Source organism: Schistocerca cancellata, chromosome 5 (genome assembly GCF_023864275.1).
Source record: "Schistocerca cancellata isolate TAMUIC-IGC-003103 chromosome 5, iqSchCanc2.1, whole genome shotgun sequence".
NCBI lineage: Eukaryota > Metazoa > Arthropoda > Insecta > Orthoptera > Acrididae > Schistocerca > Schistocerca cancellata.
Window position 1 is genome coordinate 461,664,510 of NC_064630.1, and position 23,736 is coordinate 461,688,245.

Below are 23,736 nucleotides of genomic sequence, written 5' to 3' on the forward strand. Positions count from 1 at the left end.
CCATTTGAACCATTTTTAGGAGACCCTACCGAAAGGAAAAACGTCTTTATATTAATGACCGCCACCTCAATTCGTGTATCATATCCATGACACTCTCTGCCCTATTTCGCCATGATGATACAAAACGAGCTGCCCTTCTCTGAACTTTTTTTCGATGTCCTCTTTCAGTCCTACTTGTTGCAGATCCCACTTCACGCAGTAATACTCCAGAAGACGACGGACAAGCGTAGTGTAGTCAGTCTTTTCCTGCAGATTTTGGAATTATATATCTATGTGAAGTTCCTTGCAATCTAATTTTCCTGCCTCGAAAATGTTTGTGAGTTCGTCATTAATTGCTCTCTGCTTTTGAAAACACTGGATAGCAGGTGTGTCTTGACGTACCTGTTGAGTGGAGAGCCATATCAGTATACTGGGGATCGTTCACTATTGATTCTAGATATGAGAGATACCTTGATGTAATATGTTGACAAATAATAAACGTAGCTGATGACGTTGCGTTATCTAGCTGGCTGGCACGTAATCTAGTGTCTTGGTTGTTTCCACTGTTATTCCCAAACTGAGTGATGTTGTTCTTTTTTGTTAAGAAGCTATCTTTGAGTACCCTAATTGATGATAATATTTGTGTGGACACCTAGTTTCACAACACTGGAATGTTAGGTATCGTTCTCATACGCAGTACACTTTCTCTAAAGGACCTAATAACTTCCTTTATTGTTCCGACATTGTTACGAATTCCCTGGACATTGTTAAGATCACTGAAAACTAAGTTTAGTCTATACTATGTCCAGGCGAAATAACAGATCGAGGATATGTTCCTCTGATTCTAGCCTGAACTGCAGTTTCATGGATTACCATCATCGAACAGCCATCAAAGGTCAAGCTAATAACCTTATTCATATCAAGGCCCAAATTTCCAACCATTTTTAAAACAGTTGAATAAATACCCTCAGCGTCCAACGAAGCTAGTTCTGAAAACCCTAAAATTTCTTATTTTAGTGTAAAATTCAATTTCTTGCCTGCAAATTGTTCTCACCGAAAGCTGTTCTTTCCTGTTAGTGTCAGGCGATTCATCGGGCAGTAATGTAAACACTGGTGATCTGTTTACCTCATCAGCAATCTCGTTTTAAAACACAGAACCACATGTACTTATTAAATTGTTTTGAGCACTGTATGAAGTATATTTTACTTCTCAACAATGGTTTTGTAAGTGATCCTCAAACACTTTGTCGCCACCACTTACTCTAAACAAAATCCTTTCCTCTAATAGATATGTCATTGGTGTCACAAAATAATAAAGTAGCAAGAATTGAGTTCAGTTGTTTTATTGGTATTTACAAGGTCTGTGATCTTATTGACTGTTCAGGTACGTTTTCCTTTCTCGTTTTTAAGGACTCAAAATAACGTTTGGACTTACTTGTACACTCGATATGCCAACTGCTCTTTTCATGGCCTCGAACATGTTCCTGAAAGGGTTTATAACATTGGTGATCTTTTATCACAAAAGCATCAAATATTACTCTTTTTAAAACTGGTTTGAAAAGAGTACGAAATTTACACAGCCATCCCTTCAACTTGGGCGAGTGCATCAGCCATGAATAATTTTCTAGCTGGGATTTTTTCTCATCAGTGTCCTTTTTGAAATAATGAGACTGATGTAGAGCACATAGGGTATTTAGTAACTGATACTTGACATTGTCTGACACTGAATGATTTACGCATTCTCGTAAATCAAAGCTTTGATTAACTGCTAATGGATGTAATTTCTCCGGCTTGTTGACAACAGAGAAAGGAGTTGATGGGTCTACATTACGGCAATGACACTTCTGATAACTAGCAAAGGTGGAGATTCTGCTAAGCAGAAAGCTTGTGTTGAGAATAAACTAGAAGTTGTTTGGGATGCAATTTCGAAGTTAAATCTGGAACTTTTATTGAATTGTCGAGGATCTTTTTCAGTGTAGCAGAAACTTCGTTTTGTCGAAAGAAATTCTTCATTCCATCCCTGTAATAAATCCAAGTAAACTTAACTTCAAAATATTAAACAGTAACCACTTAAGAGGATCTCAAACCCGACATAGTAAACCGACTTACGAATTTTGTGTCTTTTTTTCAATCAGATACAATTAAATTCATTATTTATGAAGAAATGTAGTCACCTGAAAAAGGGTAAATATTCTGAGGCGATGCGACGAAAGATGAAGGCTAATGAACACTACGTAACAACAATTATGTTTTTATTATCTGCACTTTCCAGCTATTTATTTGCATTTATTTAAAAGTTGTTTACACTTGCACCATACTAAGACCAAATGAGAGTAGGAAGCTACAGACTTATAGTGAAAAAACTTGGATTTTGACACGTTATCAGTGAACATGCACATAGTTGTTTTTTGTTGTCGTGTGCGCTCGGTTTTGATTGGGGAGGGGAGGGGGGAATGATTCGTCAGCGATTTTGCCCTTGTACACTCTTTCTCGCTGTACAGCACCCCTGGGATCACTTGAAGTCATGCAAAAAAATGAATTACCTGAGTAAGAAAAGCTATGTAAAAATACTTTAAGGTTGAACCATTTCTCCATAATGCCGACTGTTAAATCATTTGCTTGAAAGAAAACCACAAGGTTGCACTACATCGTTTCCTGTCCCTGAGAACTAGGCGATTCGTGGCCTCCCCGAGCCCCATGGCAAGCGCAGCCTTCTCACACATCATATGGTTTTTTGTGAGGTTTTGACTTCTGTGATGCTCTACTCAAAGCACATTTCGCAATGCCAAAACTGAATTTGCATAAAGATGAAATTCTCACTCACCAAATTCAGTGCCACAGGATGACGGTAATGTAGCAGTTTATGGCATTAGTGCCGTGTTACATATACTAAGTAGACTGCACAAGAGTTTGCAACGCTTTTGTGATAACACAAGCTACAAAATTACAAGCAAATTCTAATCAGCAGATATAATCAGCTGTTGTGTGTGGCTTTCCCAGGGCCTCGACGACTTCAGCTTCTCGGTCATAAGTTGTTGTACTTCGATCTCATTATCAGCTACTTCTGCACAACGGAGAGAGAGAGGGGGGGAAGGAAGAAGAAGGGAGAAGTGTGTGTTAGTCGACAAGGACACACTGTGACGCAATGTAACTCAGAGAAAACCACAGGAAGAGAATTAAGTGCCAGAATCTATTATTTTTGTAGAGAGATTAAATGCTGCAAATAGCTTGCAAACGTTTGGCAGACATTTGTCATACGACCACTTTTGTTGCCATTCTGTGTAAAAACAGTGTTTCAGGAAATGAAAGCTATAATATACAGATTTATCTGAGTAACAATAACATTCCTTTTATGCAACTACATTAATGCAAAATGTGAATGAGCTAAGATGACACACAAGAAGGCAATAGCCTTTTGTAAAGTTGATAATTCAGAAAAATCATCACTTAGTGAACCCATAATACATCAGGCCATAATACATCTGGCCTTTTTTAGGTAAGAGTAATTGTTTTAGATGATCAGAAGAACATGTTCCATATCCTGAAATAATTAGTAGTATACATTGATCCGATATGATACTGGAAATGATGCAGGTCGTAAGTTACAGAATTTACCTAAGGAAACAACATCTTTGTCCATAATACGTTACTCCACAGGAAAAGTAGCAGAAATTATACATGGAGAAGACTAAATGGAAGTAAAAATGAAAACAGATATATTTTATCAAACTCTAAAGAAATCAAACAGAAGATGACAGGTCTAAACATTGCTCAAACTGAAAATGGTCATGTGTTTTTAAAATTCAGGATAAAAATACGTCAAAATGACAAGAAAGTCTCATCAGCCAGAAAGCCTGAAATGAAGATTATGAGAGTTTACTTAAAAATAGAGAGGTTGTGATGTGTGTGTACGAGGGGCTCCAAAGATATATGAGGTAGCATTTCCAACAAGATTGGTCGTATTCTGAGGAAACACGGCGTTAAATGGGTTTTTGGCCAACATCTAAGATTAAAGCTCTTTTACGCTCTCTAAAGGGTTATCTTGGCTTGTATACGTATCTCTTCCAGTTTTCAGAAGCATGGGCTAGAGAAAACGAGTATTTTTGTAAACAGCAAAATATGTTGTCCATATTAAAAAAATGAAGGACTTGAACATCTCTAATGGAACATTGCAAATATTAAAGAGTTGAGAGTTTAGATCATACTTCAAAAGAAAAAAAACATATTGTGTTAAACAAAAGTATTCGGAAAAGTCATCGTGCGGATATGTGATGGTGTAATAAAAATTCAGTCAGAAAGACAATTAACATCTGTAAAAGTATTTACGAAAATCAATATAAGATATGTTGCGTAGATACCATTTCCATCGGTTAAGATGACATAACAAATAACAATGGAGAGAAAATGTTGCGTTCTTTCGAAGTCTTTGTGCCCATGTTTGAATACCCCAAGAGATGAATCAGACTCAAATACACCTAATAACGAAAAAATTCCATTTTAGGCGCAATTTCAGATGAGGTGTAAGAAGCCGTTCGTGGTATGAATAAAGAAAAAGTATCTTGAGGTGACACTGTTTAAATTCAAAAGCTTAAAGCAGGAGCAAAAAGTTTGAATAAAGTTGCAAATTTGTTTACAGAATGTCTGCAGAGGAAGACAATTCCCCATGACTGCAAGAACTCGGTCCTTATTCTGATTCACAAGAAACAAGACAGATAAGAGACAAAAATATTATTGACATATCAGCCTCCTTCCCAAAACATGCACTAAAAGCACAGCAGAACCTAAGATCTTAATCCTGCAAAAGAAGTCCTTGGTTTCAAAGGTGGATAGAGTATAAAGGAGCATTTGTAATGCGTCAACTAAATTATAGAATGGATCAATGAGTATGAATTACCACTTTTCCTGGGATTCATAGCTTTTTCGAAGGATTTTCACTGAGTTATAATGAAGTCCATAGTTGGAGCCTCTGAGAAACAAGGCATTAATCGAACCCATGCGGTAATACTGAAGGATATGAAGGGGTCGGAGAGATATAGTCATAAGCCACATCGAACTAGTTTTGAGATACAGCGAGTTTAAAGTTCCATAGAGGTCTGAAAATGTTTAATACAAAATAGAAATCTTATTTCTACTGCAAACACTTGCTTAATACTTGCAAAGCATGTTGTTAAATAGTCAACTCTCTGTATGCTATAAAATATTAATTTTAGAATGATTCTAATTAAGATGTAGTCAATGGTGGCTTATGACTATATCTCCCAAAAAATTAATTAAAACATAAAGTATGAATTTGTAAGGATTTATTTTAACTACTCTTACACAGCAAGCAGAATATATAATTTTTACACATTAATATATACATATCAGGTATCTGTGATGTATAAATTACTTTTTCATTTACACAGTTACATCAAGGAAGCTCTTCTACCTCATTATTGTACACGTTATTTCCAGTACATGACCGAAAGATTTGGTGCAGGTATGTATGGCATAAGAGACAGTACATCATCAATTTTTTTCTGGATAATTGGTAGTGGCCTTCTGTACTTTATTGGCAGCTGATATGGATTTGGTTCAACTAGCTTTTCTTTTTGACATGAATATCCACTGACATGAAAGCTCCTATGTCTGAATAAGAGTGCTTTATACTTAGCTTGAAGGGATCTTCAGACTCAAACTTAAATTGAGTAGCTTCACTGAAATGGTGGGGGATCTCCAGACGTGGATTCTGTACATTTTGAGGTCAATGTCTTCAGGCTTTCCAGACTTCTGAAGTCTTCTCTTTCCATTTTAGTTACAATTAAATGTTTTGGACTCACAGATTTTATTACTTCTGCCCATTCATCTGGAATGTACACTATTGGGCGTCTGTTTCTTGCGTACCGTTCAGTGAAACCAAAATCATGATCGCAAGATAGCATGGTGTGACCTACCACAGGGAAGTAATGCTGGACAGAATCAAATCTTTTGGGAGAAACAAGGGACCTTTCCAAAGCAATAATAGTCCAATTCTTTGTCTGACTCTTGCAGTTGTCTATGATTATGTGGAAATGTTTTGTCTGAGGATTAGTTATCTGCAAGTACTTCAATAAGCAGCTCCCTACCTCATCTGAACCCCGTCCTCCATCTTTCTCGCTCCACAGAAACATATAATCATTATTTGATCCACAGTCGTGGATACCATAGTTGTATGTCCATATTTTCCTCTTGTAAAATGCTGGACCTACTGTTAGTTTAGGGGTGGGGAATGTTTGCTGGATGTCCATTGCTATCGCATGATGCTCTTTCGAATTTTCTTTAGCCAGAACAGTTAAAGACGCAATCATGTTTTGTCCTCCGTCAGCCTTTTTGAGATGCAGTTCATATTTTTGTTTCCTTTCTGTGACTTCTTGTGCACATAATTCTGGGTTATTTATATCAATTATAAATCCATCACATTTTTAACAGGTGTCACTTTTTGGTGGTTTGAAGCCTACATTAAATTCAGATACGAAAATTTCTCTGAATTTACTTTCAGATACTGCAGGAACCTGCTTTTCCTTGCAGTATTCTGAGTATTTATCTCGAAAAAAGGAAGCAATTGTGAGATCACAATCCAAATACACTTTATTAGGGTTCTGTTGCCTACTGTAATGACTGATATATTTCGATATGGCGTTGAGAAATTCTCTAACACTTTGTACAGCTTTGTCTTGAAATTTATATGGGTAGTTTCCATGTTTTCCTGAAAGAAAAAAAAGATGAGCTTATATCCTCTTCCTAATAGAAATATTTGTGTAGTACTCAGTTTGAGTACATCCCTAACTTATAGCACAGAGTGACATACAAACCTCTTCCATCTTCTTTTGGCACTGCAAATCTCTGCTTCATTTGATGTTGCAAATTCCTCACTCTTCATGAATGTATCTGTAAGCCATGAACCCTTAGGAAAGCTTCCTTGCAGATCATGACTTCTATTCCGCATACCCTCACATTATAAGAAAATGTAACATCCCTGGATGATATTTTCTTGGAAGTCTTTTTTGGATAGCTTTGAAAGAAATTATGACAAATATAACAAAGTGAAATAAATGTACAAAATATTAAACCATTTGTATTAAAATAGTGAACAAACGTCCGCTTTTTCGGTTCCATTTTCATACAGGTCATCAGGTAAGTATTCAGGGCATTAAAGTTTCTTATGTCCCAAAATGAATGAAAAATGTTTTCTTCCTCTGAAAGCAGTTTTGTGAAGCATTTAATTGAACAAGCACAGGGACTTCCTATAGTAGCAGCCTGAACAGTCTTGTGTGCTTTTAAAGACTTATACTGCTGACCAGCATTTCATCGACATTTTGCTTTATTTTTCTTCCACTGATCAATATTTCGATTTCTTTTCCATGAAGGCTTTGGTTTTTTGGGTGATTCTTCATTTATTCTACTTATTTCAAAGTATAATATGAAGAGTAAAATAGTCTAAGAATTTGTGTGAGATATAGTCATAAGCCACACAAAACATTAAATTTCGCTAAAATCACATTAATAAGAAAATATTTTCTACACATCTTTTGCCTTTGAAACTACATTATTGCACCATTAAGCAGTAATATAAATGTGCCCATCAAGTTTCATCATTAACACACAGGATGGCTGTAAAATGTGTTGCCAATGTTAAGAGAAACAAAGTCACAAGCCACAGGAAATTAATCACCAGAAATAAACCGTTTAATTTCCTTATCGAAACATCATCTGAACTGGAACTGCTGGTCAATGGATGCCAAGATTCATCACTGTCAGGATGCAAAGGGTAAAGCTCTTCACTTCCACTACTGTCTGTGTCAAATATGCGTTGAAAACCCGAAGACGCTTCAGACGTTCCTGACCCACCCGCCATTTTGCCGTGGCTTGTGACTATGTATCTTCTGAAACTACCACCAAATGGCACAGCATAGAACTGCACTCCATCATAGCCTGCCATCTGTTGCAGTAACAAGAAACTTTTTCAACTCATTGTGAAGAAGACATTGTTAAGAATGCCGCAACATGAAAAACTCAATTTCGTGAAAGTTGTGGCTTATGACTATATCTCCCCAAGCCCTTCATATGTTCGTCAACACTAAAACTTCCGTTAATGTTCCTCATGTCACTGGGAATGTTATAACTGAATGAGCAGTCAAGTAATAAGATAGCGCTAAGAGTATCATTAGTAATGGAGAAAAGTTTTAGAGCCCTAAAGTGAGAAAACACAGAAGGAAATTCTGTTAATGGGACATATCTCAAAAGGCTTCGTTTTGCTGATAGCATTTTTCTCTAACTGTCAGTTGTCTCTAGTAGTCAAGGTGAATACGTGCAATTTTTTTTTCAGATTCAAGACGGATTTACTAATGTATGTTGAAATGATATCTTGCTATATATGTCAGTCCTTTTTTATTTGTGATTGATGAAATATCTTGCTAGACACCAACAATAAATAAATAAGGAAAAGCTTGTTCCCTTTGACTCTAGTATGATTAATCTTCAGTAACGATTGGAAGAACTTAATAGCGCAGGAATGAAATTGTGACTGAGATCCATTATAATAGGACTAAAACTATTTTCAGTGAACATATCAAAACTAAAATACCACACATTAACAGTGTACTTATAGTACTATGGGTAGTTGATCAGTTGGAACAACTGGATGGATGGCAAACGAAATAAATAGAAAGAGTAAAAATGGCCACACTGTTTTTTTGTAAACTAAACAATGTTTTCAAATGTTCATCATTTGGATTTCCAGCTCCTTATGTTTACCGTGTTCTCAGTTAAAATTGTTGGATGTAAGATCCGCCAGTTATGCAAAACACCGTTTTTTACAAGTTTTCAAACATGTTTCAGCACTTCTGTGCCATAGTCAGTGGCTTTCTGTCTTATTTAATCTGTAATGTGAACATTTTTACCAAATGATTACAAAATTGCGGGAATATTTCGTTCAAACAACAATTTGTTATCTGAACGAAATATTCCCGCAATTTTGTAATCAACAGTTTACATCCAAAACTAAACTTACAATGTGTCTGAACAGAAAGGTTTGCAATTAATTTTTATTGCCAGTTTTGACATAACAGTAATGAGAGATGGACTTTTAATGCAAAAACGATTCGAAAACGGTATTTCTCAGCGAGCTCCCAGAAATTCACCTTGGGCACAACGATAATAGAAAGGAATACAAATAACTGAAGCAGGGAAACGACTGAAGAGAAGAACAAATTTATGACTGTAATAAACAACAAATGAGAGTGGGTGGTACATCCTGCCCGGCAAATTAATAGTGGACGAACCAAGAAAGTCGTTTGTTGCATTCTAAGAGCTACGAAAAGACTGAGACGATGTCTAACCGAAGGTAAATAGGTTACTATACAAACAGGAAAAACTTAGAGGCATTTAGCTGAACTTTGTACAGCATGCAGAAGTCTAGAGGGACCTAGAAGCAGATGTCAGAAGGCTGATGATGATGACGATGATGATGATCTAAGTATGACAGATTCTGTTAGAGACACCAATTATGCTAATTCTGCTACTCTTTATTCTGCTCTTATAATGTGACAACGTTTTTTGCAATGGTATATTGTAGAACCTGATAGCAATCATTGTCTGTATTTGTTAGTCTAAGAAAAACGTAGAATTTCGTACAAATTGTTACCTTTACTCAGCAAAGTAAGAAATAGCTACTTTTTATTGCAGATTCATATAACTATAGGCTTAAAATATAGTATAAACCTAGAATATATTCGATTATACTCTAACTGAAAGTGTAATGATATTTTTTTACTTTCTTTTTCAGACTTGCACAGTCTGTTAAAATAATGTTGGCTATTGCAATTTTCATAACACATAGTCTCCAGAACTATGTGAATATTGAGATCGTGTGGAATGGTTACCTACTTGAAAAGTTTGAGAAACATCCATATAAAATGGTTTTTGAATATCTCACTCGTATTTTTCTTGTCACTGTTTCGTGTGAGTATTACAAATTTCATACACAATAAGGTTGTAGTAGTAAATTAAGTCATAATGTTTCATACATATGGAGGAGGGTACAATACTAACTATGAACTTGCTAACTGAAATTAAAGTTATGATGTTGTTCCAGTTCATAGAGACGAAGATATTTTGTAATTACCTAGATAATCATAGCCATTCTTTTTTATATCATGAAGAAATCGTGGGATTTACAGTATTTTCTTTGTTATGTTCACAGTTGCTTTGGCAGTGGCAGTTCCAAATTTGGAGCTATTTATATCTCTGTTTGGTGCACTCTGCCTGTCAGCTACTGGTATTGCTTTCCCAGCCATAATATATTGCTTTAGCATCTGGAACAAAGAAACAACTCAATTCAAGTTTGTCTTGTTGATAATGAAAACTGGTTTTATAGTCTTGTTTGCTGTGCTGGGACTTGCTTTAGGAACTTACACATCACTTTTAAACATTGTCATTGAATTCAGTTGATGTCACTGAAGAATTCACTGAAGAAGGTACAATGGCAGAGGTGTTGTCATGGCTGTGATTGAAAGTGAATAGGTTTAAGCAGGAATAATCAATGATTGTTTCTCATTATGCAATATGGTGTTCAAGAAATTGTCAGTTACATATACATGTCATAAGTTTCAGTCTGCTAAGTGAGAAATGAAAGTATGAGTTCATGGGGCACATACAGATCCAAAGATGGTTCCAAACTGAGACAATATAACAAAAGATGCACATAGAAAGTAGTTACCATATTTATAGAACATCTGAGGTGCTTCTACAAATGGGTTTCAGGTGTTATAAAAGTAAGTTCTAAAACCTTTGCACTATGAAAGAATAATGAATTCATTCTAAAAACCATAGCACAATTACATCTTATGGAGAACTGGATTATAAGAGATCCACTTTCAAAATGTGCATTATGATAAATAAAGTCAACAATAGTTAAAAATTTCAATGTAGAGTGGAGTCATCACCAGCACACAAAATAGTTATTGTGTTCTTGTGAGCACATTTCCCTGAAGATCTGTCATAAAGAAATGCTTTCAGTGACCCTAATCTTATACTGAAGTCTCTGCCTAAATGAAAATTTCCTCTGTAAATAAAATGTATATAGGATTGTTATAGAATATTCTCTAAAGTCTCAGATGAACAAAAATATATGTGTTTGTTCCATTTTATTCAAAGACAGCAATATGATATATTATCAGTTAGCAGGTGTAAATGCTCATGACCTCAGCATCTAAAAAATACTTCCATTATGGAGTAATATTACCAATATAAATTTCAAATCCACTGTTTAAGTTCATTGCAAGTCCCATTAACTGGAAAGGAAGTATACGCTGCAGCTCCATCAGATATTTGTGATTTAGAATGATAATAATAAAAATTCTGATCTTGAAAACTTTGAAACCTATCAGGAAATTTACCAGTTACTATCATTTTTAATAGAAAACTGAAGGCCATTAACATATAAATAGTCTGTAATTAGGTGAATACTTTGTCAGAGCCCTAACAATAATACACATGGTAATGACAGAACTATTAATAAGCAAGTATTAAATACCTAATCATTGTGTTAAAAAGCTTTCAATGTAACTGTGAAATTTCTGTTACATATTAAATAGTACTTTACAATTACTACTCTTTGTTTGTGACTGTAACAATGAATGTTTCTATCAGTATATAGGAATGTTTGTTAACTTTAAACTCCCTTAATTGAAAAGGATGTAATCTTAGTCTTCCTGTAGGAGAATTTATTTATGCAACTGCCCAGTATTATGACTCACTGGCATACATCGTCAGTATTACACATTTTAAAGTGAAAATTGGTGTACTGCCTTTAATTAATAGTGATGACTGTCAACATAGAAAGCTATATAACTTTCATTATCAGTAGAATGTTTTCGAATAGATTTGATTATCTTATTGCTAGTCTGATACATATTTGTCTGTCTACAGAAAGAAATCTACTCTTGTATGTTATTATTATTCGATATGTATCGATATGCTGTAACTGTGAATGTTTATATATTGTCTTATTCCTGTATGATTATTGTGACTGATAAATTATTAATGTATGATTTGAATAATATGTATCTGTTCATATGCATTTTTCTTAGTACTCAGATGGAGCACTGCTATTAATGGTGAAGATATGTACAAAACAACAAAAGATATCCCTTTTCAGAAGTTTGAAAATACCTAACAGAAGAAACTGAGGCAACAACACTGAAATTATGTAAGAAGATGGTACACTGACAGATGATATAATTTTGTGTTTTATTATACAGCTTCACATAAAGCTGCCAATAGTCATTGAGAGTTTGTCGAGTTATGATGATATTTGTATACATGTTAAATCATAGCTTGCTATGAATCATTTTATTTCATTTACATTCTTCCAGTATTACTGTTCTGTGAAGTTACATCGATACCTTTCTGCACTCTGCACAAATATCTCTCACAACAGCTACTCAAGATGCTGCTACAAATACAATAATACAAATCAGCACCATATTACTTCCGGAATCAAATGTGAAGAAGGATTCTGTTTGAATCTAAAGTATGCTGCAAAATATCATCATACTTCGTTTCTTGCATGAATTGAAGAAAGTATGTCATGTATTAAATACACACTATACATTATTATTCTGTTATTTAACTTTTCAGATATTAAAGGAAATGCTCAACCCTACATGCAGTAGGTACCGGATGACCCAAGTACGTCAACAGATACTATCACCTACGTAAAAATGGTAAACTGGACCAAATACTAAATTTGGCATCCTCAGAAAATAGTTTTCTAACAGTTTAAATGATCATTAATACATCCAGTTTACAAGAATGGTGGAAGTCGGATGTAGATAACTCTAGCGGAAAGTCTGTGCACTCTATGCGTTTTTTTTTCCCTTCAGTCTGCCTTTCAGCCTAGCTTTCACCTCTCAGCGACGAGAAGATTCGCCGGAAACGATACTTGGTACGGATGCCACGTTAAACTTTAGATTCTGATTCCCTGGTTGCATAACTGGGTTGCGTTAGGGACATGCAAGCCATTGAAGTCGCTACATCTGAAAGATTTGTGCCAGGCTATTGAGCCTTTCGAAGCTATTGCAATTACCAGGTTTTAGTTTAACATAACAGTTCAGATCATCACATAATTCAAAGAAATTTGAGAAAGAAAAATATGTTATACAAATTCAGTGAATGTGAAAACTGTGCTAGAGACAACATTCTAAACTAGTGTATCTCCTGCAAAGAACAAAAGGAGTGTGCCAAAAGAAAGCCTTCCACCTTAGATCCGAAAATTGGTGGTTTATCAAACAAATTTGGCAGTCTGTTGAAACCCTCATTCAAATAAAATCTGCAAAAATAGTGAACACTTTTCTGTACGATAATAACTCATAAAAGCAAGTAGGCCACCTAACTGGAGAAGAATAAGTGACAATTCAAAGCTGATCAGATTCACAACAGCTCCCACATCTAAAAATATTCTTCAAATTTGTAAAGTAGGCACACTCTAAATTTCATGAAATTAGATGGTCTGGACATATATCACGAGTGTATCAGATATAGCCCCTAACGACGATGGTGGTGATAGTCCTCAAAAGTTTCGGATTCTATCCGAATTTGACGCGACAACTTTACTGAGAACTTTTCCTCGAGGACTCCGTCGCGAAAGACTTCGTAAGCAAACATCATGAGCAATTTTTCGGCCTTGCAGCAACTCAGTTGCATGATACTATTCCATCACTCCTGCCTTGCAGTTTCCTTCAGGCTTGCGTAATTATTACGTTTCTTGTTTCTTTGTTTCGTGTTTGTGTTACTTGACGTCTTCTTCTTATTCACTCTCTCTTTGCCTCGAAAGGTGGCCGTTTGTAGGGAACGTCTTTTATACATCAGCCACTTGTCGCCTCAGCCAGTGAGGACGACGCTTCTTTGCAAAAGAAGGAACTAGCTGATGGCAGCACTGACTCCGCTGCGTTAATTTATTTCCGTCTTTAGTTTGAAATATAAAGGCACTCTCGTCTCATCTTTGACCATGACCAGCACGCTATAACACTTGTCTAATATCCGAAACGGGTGCATTCGACTAGCCGCCTTTGGTTTAATGGTAACACTGCAGCAAGCAGTAAGCATTTCAGTTGCGTTCTTATGATTGGGATCCAGGATAACATTAAAGTAAGGTATAATCGTATCTTTTTCGGGTGTTATTTATAATGCAAAATCGTGCCACTGTGATTCTTAACCTTTCGTAAAGTTATTTTACTATCTTCTTTATTTGTAATCCTTTGATATGATGTTCGAAAGCGATTTTAGATATATTGACTCGATGTTTACTTATAACCACCACGGCTAATCAGTACATCTAATCTGCTTGTGGCTAATACTGGGTTCAAAATGGCTCTGAGCACTATGCGACTTAACTTCTGAGGTCATCAGTCCCCTAGGACTTAGAACTACTTAAACCTAACTAACCTAAGGACATCACACACATCCATGCCCGAGGCAGGATTCGAACCTGCGACCGTAGCAGTCATGTGGTTCCGGACTGAAGCGCCTAGAACCGCTTGGCCACAACGGCCGGCCTAATACTGGGTTTCTCATACACTTCGACCTCACAAATTCATTATTTTACGTCTTTTTCCTTGGTCTTCCAATTCTGCCTCTGTATTTCAATTTTTGAACTTGGTTTATGGGAAACGTGTTCCACACACTTACGCTGCATTTTGCTCAGCAGTTTCATTAAACATACGCACCGTTTCTGCGTTTATATTTCGGAATAAATGTTCAGCAGTCCACGAAAATGACGCTAAAGCAGTTCTTCGAGACACACTGCGGCTGAGACGACGCAATTGCAAATAATCGTGTTCACTACACAAATTCCATGTTTTCAGGTTACTAGTCAGGTTACGTAACAGAAGACAAAAACGTTTGTCACTGCACAAAACGTATGTATAAGATGTGATTTTTATACTTTGAGTCTGTTTAGCATGTGATTTGCAGTCCATACTCATGTTCAGTATTCTTTTAATGTTCAGCTGTATTACTTCTGGATAACTTTCCCCACTGCAATTCAGTCTTCAGATCGCGGTATCAGTGGCTCATATTCACTGTCTGAGGGTACATTTGAGGGCTTATAACCGGGTTCATAACTTTGTATGAACGCTCGGGCTAGTTTTGAAAGCAGTGGCAGCTTACAACCTTTAATTTCAATTTCTTGATTTCTTGCTGGAGTGGTCACTGTCCTCTTGAGATGTGGCGTAGTCAGTGGTGTCTGAAAGGAGTTTGTTGTTCCAAGTTCATCTGAAGATGTACTCGTTCCTAGCCCTATCTTCTCAAACATCATCTATTTTCTTCCATGACCACACTTTCAGTACATCCAGCCTTCTTTCCTCATCTTGGAAATTCCAGGTCTCTATCCCATATGAAGCTATGCTCCACATACAGCTGTTGAACAGACGTTCACTATTTAATGCACTAGAAGGATTAAAAATTGATGAAAGGAATTTCGAACAGCTGCAGCTGACTTTGACCAAAACAGGGTCAATGGTTAAAATTCTTGGGAGTACTTTCAATTTGTAATCAAGACAAGAGGTTATCTATTCAGTTTTCAAGTTATATGTAGGAAAGGTAATTAGGTAACCACTGAATCGAAGTCAAAGTATACAAATTGGTCAGATGCCTAAAAGAATTAAACTTGAAATCACTAACATCTGCTACGACACAGCTATAATCTCTAGAAATCAATCACAAATAATACTCTCAAAAACTGGGCCAAATATCATTTCATAAAACACAGCAATCTACGATTACTTATGAAATTTGAGCAACTGTAAGTAGAGAAAGTATATGACATTGCTCACATATGGAAACTGAATCAGCAAGTAGCAGTAGTTTTAGTGTTTTTCGTTTGGACAATCAGCAGACGTCAGTGTTACGAACCAAGTTGTAATGTATTTACATTGCCTTTGTGCTTGCAAGTGGTTGTCCAGACTTACTCTTGATGACTCATTGTATGGAAAAAAGTAGGAAATAAACACGCTAACAAAATTAGCACATGCATAAGTAAGTCTAGAACACATGTCCAAAATTTATGATTGGTTTATACGACGCAACTTTGGTTAGATAATATGGTACGTACATGGTTCGCATATTATGGACTGTGTTTATAAATTTGATCTTTCTTATTTTTTTATTTTTAGGGAACAGAGAGAAAATCGCCTGTCAGTGATCTGAAAAGAACATAAAGTTAGCCGTACAACGTGTTTTACAGCAAAAAATCTACGTTCAAGCTTCGGCAGAATGGCACAAAGTACCAAGAATTACTGTGTGTAGGCTAGTTGTTAGTTTAAGAATGAAACCACAAGTGCTCAGCTTGCTCTCTTGTTTGCTGCTTTTATGAAAGTCATGAACAATAACTGGTAAAAATCATGAACTCACTACCAAAGCCAATACCACGAAAATCTCCAATTCTTTGTGATCTTACAGAAAGTATCATGCAGACGAAACACTGAGCTGTGTACCCGTTTAGTACGTTGTTAGGCTACAATAGACAGGTTGACAGGTTCAGTTAGTGAAAATGAACCTCATGTCCTTCGTCCTTCTAGGATATCTAATTTTCAATTATTATAAGCAGTGTAAATGTGATAGCTAATAATTCACTTTGAAGTTGCCTGAAAAATGAAAACTATTAAAACGAGGGCCTATGCAAAATTAAACTTTATTAGTGAAGTAAAAAAATCTAATTAATTTACTGTAATCGTGGTTTTGTTATGAGGAGCTCTATCTGATCAGAAAAAATTTGTAGGAATCCAGAAGTAACTTTGAAGTGTTGGAAAATTCGTTGTTTTCTTGTTTAATCTCTTTACCCATACATAGGACATAGCTATCACATTGAAAAAATTGGATAATCAGGTTGTGGTCTGTTCTCACCAGTATTCAAATTCTTATCGAATATATTCCTTAGGTGGCCATACTATATGCTTGCCCTTATATCTGTGATGGCCGAAAGGTCAACTGTATTAAGAATTTTATTACAATTGAATGAACTATTTCCTTTTGTTATAACAACAGTGTCAAGTAACGTCAAAATCAACATAAGCTAGCGATGAAGAAATTTCTTAATAAACTGAGATGAAACGCTTACAACAAAGTACATACTGCATTTATTTAGTTGTATATCGACATGAAATCAAAATACCCAATATGATTCAAATAACACTGCAGTTCTTCAAGCAGAACGTCAGGTGAATTGACTGTCGTCGCCATGATCATACGATACAAACTGGTTCACAGAAGATGATGCAGCAGCTGCCGCATGAAGTACGTTTCTGGGTGATGTTGCTGAGAGGAGAGTGCGAGGGGTGGACAAAGAGGAAGCATGACGCGAGCGGAAACATTCATTTACGGTGAACATACTGATTTCAAAAACGCTGCGATAATGCCGATAATATAGCTTCGGTAAACACTCCACGACTAGCCTTTGTTTTACGTTAATACAGTTTCTTAAGAAACAACAAACAGCAGAGCTGTATGCTGAGTTACACAGTGATATGGCTGAACACAGATAAATATTAGTGATTAAGTTACACTCCTGGAAATGGAAAAAAGAACACAGTGACACCGGTGTGTCAGACCCACCGTACTTGCTCCGGACACTGCGAGTGGGCTGTACAAGCAATGATCACACGCACGGCACAGCGGACACACCAGGAACCGCGGTGTTGGCCGTCGAATGGCGCTAGCTGTGCAGCATTTGTGCACCGCCGCCGTCAGTGTCAGCCAGTTTGCCGTGGCATACGGAGCTCCATCGCAGTCTTTAACACTGGTATCATGCCGCGACAGCGTGGACGTGAACCGTATGTGCAGTTGACGGACTTTGAGCGAGGGCGTATAGTGGGCATGTGGGAGGCCGGGTGGACGTACCGCCGAATTGCTCAACACGTGGGGCGTGAGGTCTCCAGAGTACATCGATGTTGTCGCCAGTGGTCGGCGGAAGGTGCACATGCCCGTCGACCTGGGACCGGACCGCAGCGACGCACGGATGCACGCCAAGACCGTAGGATCCTACGCAGTGCCGTAGGGGACCGCACCGCCACTTCCCAGCAAATTAGGGACACTGTTGCTCCTGGGGTATCGGCGAGGACCATTCGCAACCGTCTCCATGAACCTGGGCTACGGTCCCGCACACCGTTAGGCCGTCTTCCGCACACGCCCCAACATCGTGCAGCCCGCCTCCAGAGGTGTCGCGACAGGCGTGAATGGAGGGACGAATGGAGACGTGTCGTCTTCAGCGATGAGAGTCGCTTCTGCCTCGGTGCCAATGATGGTCGTATGCGTGTTTGGCGCCGTGCAGGTGAGCGCCACAATCAGGACTGCATACGACCGAGGCACACAGGGCCAACACCCGGCATCATGGTGTGGGGAGCGATCTCCTACACTGGCCGTACACCACTGGTGATCGTCGAGGGGACACTGAATAGTGCACGGTACATCCAAACCGTCATCGAACCCATCGTTCTACCATTCCTAGACCGGCAAGGGAACTTGCTGTTCCAACAGGACAATGCACGTCCGCATGTATCCCGTGCCACCCAACGTGCTCTAGAAGGTGTAAGTCAACTACCCTGGCCAGCAAGATCTCCGGATCTGTCCCCCATTGAGCATGTTTGGGACTGGATGAAGCGTCGTCTCACGCAGTCTGCACGTCCAGCACGAACGCTGGTCCAACTGAGGCGCCAGGTGGAAATGGCATGGCAAGCCGTTCCACAGGACTACATCCAGCATCTCTACGATCGTCTCCATGGGAGAATAGCAGCCTGCATTGCTGCGAAAGGTGGATATACACTGTACTAGTGCCGACATTGTGCATGCTCTGTTGCCTGTGTCTATGTGCCTGTGGTTCTGTCAGTGTGATCATGTGATGTATCTGACCCCAGGAATGTGGCAATAAAGTTTCCCCTTCCTGGGACAATGAATTCACGGTGTTCTTATTTCAATTTCCAGGAGTGTATATTGACTGGCAATGACTCACATATGCTGTAAGCTATACGACAGAGAAAGCAGCTTTCAAAGTCCCAGCAACTATTTGTTTTGTTTGCCATATTATACATCCTATCAAATTATCCCTTGCATATACGAGGGTCACTTCAAAAGAAATGCACACTATTTTTTAAATACATCTTTTATTCTACATGTTTGAAAATTTTACAGTGTGTAGATACATCCTTTAGGAACAATATTTTCATTTCTCCCTCTCCACTGCCTTACGCCATCTTGGGACCAGCGCCTGTATACCCGCACGGTAAAATTCTGGACCACCCTCCTGGAGCCACTATTTGGCAGCGTGCACATGGGAGTCATCATCTTCAAACCTTGTTCCACGAAGAGAGTCTTTCAGTTTTCCAAAGAGACGATAGCCACACGGAGCCACGTCAGGACTGTAAGGCGGGTGTTTCAGTGTTGTCCATCTGAGTTTTGTGACCACTTGCATGGTTTTTTGACTGACGTGTGGCCGTGCATTGTCGTGCAACAGCAAAACATCCTGCTTTTGCCAATGTGGTCGAACACGACTCAGTCGAGTTTGAAGTTTCTTCAGTGTCGTCACATATGCATCAGAATTTATGGTAGTTCCACTTGGCATGATGTCCACAAGCAAGAGTCCTTCGGGATCGAAAAACACCGTAGCCATAACTTTTCCAGCAGAAGGTGTGGTTTTGAATTTTTTTTTCTTGGGTGAATTTGCATGATGCCACTCCATTGATTGGCGTCTCTGGTGAAAAATGATGGAGCCATGTTTCATCGCCTGTCACAATTCTTCCAAGAAATTAATCTCCACCATTCTCTTACTGTTCGAAAAGTTTGCTGCATACCGTTTTTCTTGTTTCTTTGTGAGCCACTGTCAACATCCTGGGAACCCACCAAGCACAAGCCTTTTTTAAGGCCAACACTTTCAGTATTCTGCAAACACTACCTTCACCTATCCCAATGTAGCGTGAAAATTCGTTCACTGTGATGCATCTGTCAGCAGTCACCAATTCGTTAACTCTCTGCACATTGTCTGCAGTGTGTGCAGTACGAGGCCTGTCGCTGCGAGGACAATCGTCAATATTGTCAAGTCCGCTTTCATCACGTAGCCTGCTTGCCCACCGACTAACTGTACTATGATCTACATACACCTTTTTCAATCTCTTGTGGATGTTTCCCACAGTCTCGTTTTCATTGCACAGGAATTCTATGACAGCACGTTGCTTCTGACGAACGTCAAGTGTAGCAGCCACCTTGAAGACAGGCTGTGACGGCGCCACTCACGGGAACAGGTTGAACTAAGTTTGAAAACAAACGGGAAGGATGTATCTACACGCTGTAAAACTTTCACACATGCAGAATGAAAACTGTATTTTTACAAAAATAGTGTGCATTTCTTTTGGAGTGACCCTCGTATATTGGCTAGCTCTTATACGATATTTCATTAATCACACACTAATAGAGAAGGTTAACAGAGTTCGCCGATCTGCTGTAGATATCCTGTGTGGCGCAGTGCACCACTAGTTTACTTCTTGTCACTTCCTTAAAATCCTTGATAATGTGAACAGTAGGGGTCCGAAAATCTAGCATTGTCTAGCGAAATTTTACGGTACAGTACAGTAAATCCCAATCGCTGAAGATCGTAACGAACGAAAAAGTCTATAAGAGAACTGCACCCTGCTGTGAATCCCGCCCGGCTGCTGGTGCCGTTGCTGCTGCTGATACTGGTGATTATAATGAGACAATAAACTAAACTTACTAAAACATAAGTATCTTACGTGTAGTAAAAGGGTAAAACATTATGCGGTTGCTGATTCCAGAAATAACTATCTTTAACCCATTCAACCAGAAGGCACGATTGCCTCATACAATCTTTGCACAATCATCTGCCAAGTAAGAACCACTACACATATTTAACTTAATATCTAAAGTTAAAATATCAGCAATACCAGAGACCCGCAGGCCTTTCAGTTTACATTACATTCAAACTCGTCGCACGTCATGTGTCTACGGATATCCATATGCGAAGTAACATTTGATAGTGTAAGAATTTACCTCAATACATCTAAGAAATAGAGTATTTCTTCAGTATCAAAAAATTACTAATTACTTATCTCTCGAAATAAACCGAGGGGTGTCGGTCAGTGATTAAAACACTGAATTCGCATTCGAGGGCAGTGGAGTTCAAATCATCGTGTGTTTGTCCATATTTTTGGAAAAGGCCTTGCTCATTCTCTTTCCCATCCTTTCCCAATTTCATCTTGCACTCCGTTCTAATGATCTCCCCCATCGACGTGACGTAAAATTTCTTTTTTCTTTTATTGAAATAATGATATATCGTCCATGACAGTCACTGATTTCTTGCACTGCATAAACTTTAATATTTAGGAATTTGTTACCCATTATCTTAGTCGCTTTTATACATTTTCTGCCTTTTATCTTTCTCTATAATCCTCATTTTTTAAAGATTTTCATAATTTTTGCATTACGGTAACTATGGGACAAGCATTTCGTATAGGGCTATTACACTGACGTGACAAGCAATATGGAAAAGCAATATGCACAAATGCAAATGGCGCAGTGTCGCCTACACAAATTATAAAAGGGCAGTGCAATGGCGGAGCAGTCGGTTGAAGTCAAGTGATTCATGTGAAAAGGTTTTCAACGTGATTATGGCCTCACGACGGGGATTAACAGACTTTGAACGCAGAATGGTAGTTGGAGGTAGTCGCATAGGACATTCCATTTCTGAAGTCGTTAGGAAATTCAATATTCCGAGATAGAAAGTGCCAAGAGTGAGCCGAGGTAGCATATTTCAGGTATTATCTCTAACTGCGGACAATGTAGAGAGCAGCGACACATGCGTAGAGTTGTTGGAGCTAACAGATAAGCAACACCGCGTGAAATAACTGTAGAAATCAATATGGGACGTACGACGAACGTATCCGTTAGGAAAGTGCGGCGAAATTTGGCATTAATGAGCTATGACAGCAGACGACCGAGGCGAGTACCTTTGCTAACAGCACGATACGTCTACAGCGTCTCTCTTCGTCTCGCGACCATATCGTTTGGACCCTAGACTACTGGAGATCCGTGACATGGTCAGATGAGCCCCGATTTCAGTTGGTAAGAGCTGACGGTAGGATACGATTGTGGCGCATACCTCACGAATCCACGGACCTAAGCTACCAACAAGGAGGATGATGACTCCATAATGGTGTGGGCTGTGTTTAAAAGGAATGGACTGGGTCCTCTGGTTCAACTGAGCCGATTGTGACTGGAAATGGTTATGTTTGGCTACTTGCAGCCATTCATGAACGTTGTGTTATATAGCAACGAAGTCGTGTCACTGGGCCGCAACTGTTAGCGATTTCTTTGAAGAATTTCCTGAAAAGTTCGAGAGGATGGTTTGACCACCCAGATCGCCCAACATGTATCCCACCGAACATTTATGGGACATAATCGAGAGGCCAATTCTTGTACAAAATCCTGCACCGGCAACACTTTCGCAAATAGGGACGGCTATAGGGGCAGCATGGCTCAATATTTCTGCAGCGGACTTCCAATGACTTGTTGAGTTCATGCCGAGTTACTGCACTATGCCAGGAAAAAGGAGGTCTGACTTTGTATTAGGTGGTATCCTATGCGTTTTGTCACCTCAGCGTATCTGCAGTGTATGTTTTCTTTATAAACTAAGATAGAAAACCACAGTCTTCATTTGCCAGCATAAACAAACCAAAAACTAAATAATGAAAATTTCACCGTATCCACACAGGGTACATTTGGCAATTATCTTTCTATTTGAGAATATGGGTGGTTTCACAAGGAAAATAGTACTAGTGTTCCCGGGTGCGCGAAGGAGGAGATTCCAGAATCATTGTTTCTTTACTATTTTCTAGAAAAATTAAGTTCCATCGGTGAGAACCGAAACACAAACCGGAGTCACACAGTTACAGAGTGCAGGTGAGGGCAAAGGGTTGTCTGTTGTCCCCTTGCGGTATCACCAGTCACATCGTCGTCTTGATTGTGCCACTGTGTTATCTGCTTTTTGTTGTCGGTCTAATACCCATTCTGTCAGTGAATTTCCCAGTGTTGAGTGCTGAGTGGCCGACAAAGGAGCTATAGGAATTGCCTACGCTGGGAGACCTCTGAGCTGCAAGTAGTGATACAACGTCGAGCCTTGGACGTGCTGGATGCTACACTCATGATAATTTCTGTGACACTGTCCCACCATTAGCCGATAAATCGTATATCTTAAGTGCCAGAATGCATTTACATAATTAGTAACATTTTCTTTCTGACAGATATTTGCCCTGTGGTAGAATACTGAAAAGAAATTGAATAAGATCTTTCACTTGTTACTACCGAAGAAGTCTGTTGTATTAATAAATGAAGGTATTAATGATGTGGCTGATGGTTAAACGCGTAAAGTTAGGTTTGCCAGGTTTCTGATAGTGAATCGGAGTGACGAGTCCGTGCTGAAAACTAATGTCTCCGAATATTTTACGTGGGAGCTCTCAAAGCTTTTTAAATAAAACAAATTTTATTAACAATCTACATCTTTATACTTCACGGTTACATACTTATTCCTCAACATAATCACCGTGGTGAGGAACAGATTTCTCCCAATGAAAGACTAATTTGTTAATAACGTCGCTGTAGAATGTTTGACTTAATGACGGAGCCACAACCTCACCTCTGCTTGCACTGCTTCATCACTGCCAAAGTAAAGTCCTCAAACGT

At 38.4% G+C, this 23,736-nt stretch overlaps 1 protein-coding gene across 1 annotated transcript in view; it reads left to right on the forward strand.

Moving 5' to 3' along the window:
* The window catches only part of LOC126188602 (proton-coupled amino acid transporter-like protein CG1139), a 73,864-nt gene extending 63,418 nt beyond the window's left edge, over positions 1-10,446 (forward strand). The window contains exons 8-9 of the mRNA XM_049930204.1: positions 9,782-9,957; positions 10,199-10,446. Of these exons, the coding sequence (XP_049786161.1) occupies positions 9,782-9,957; positions 10,199-10,446 (424 nt within the window). The remainder of the gene's footprint in view (positions 1-9,781; positions 9,958-10,198) is intronic.
* Positions 10,447-23,736: the final 13,290 nt, after the last annotated feature.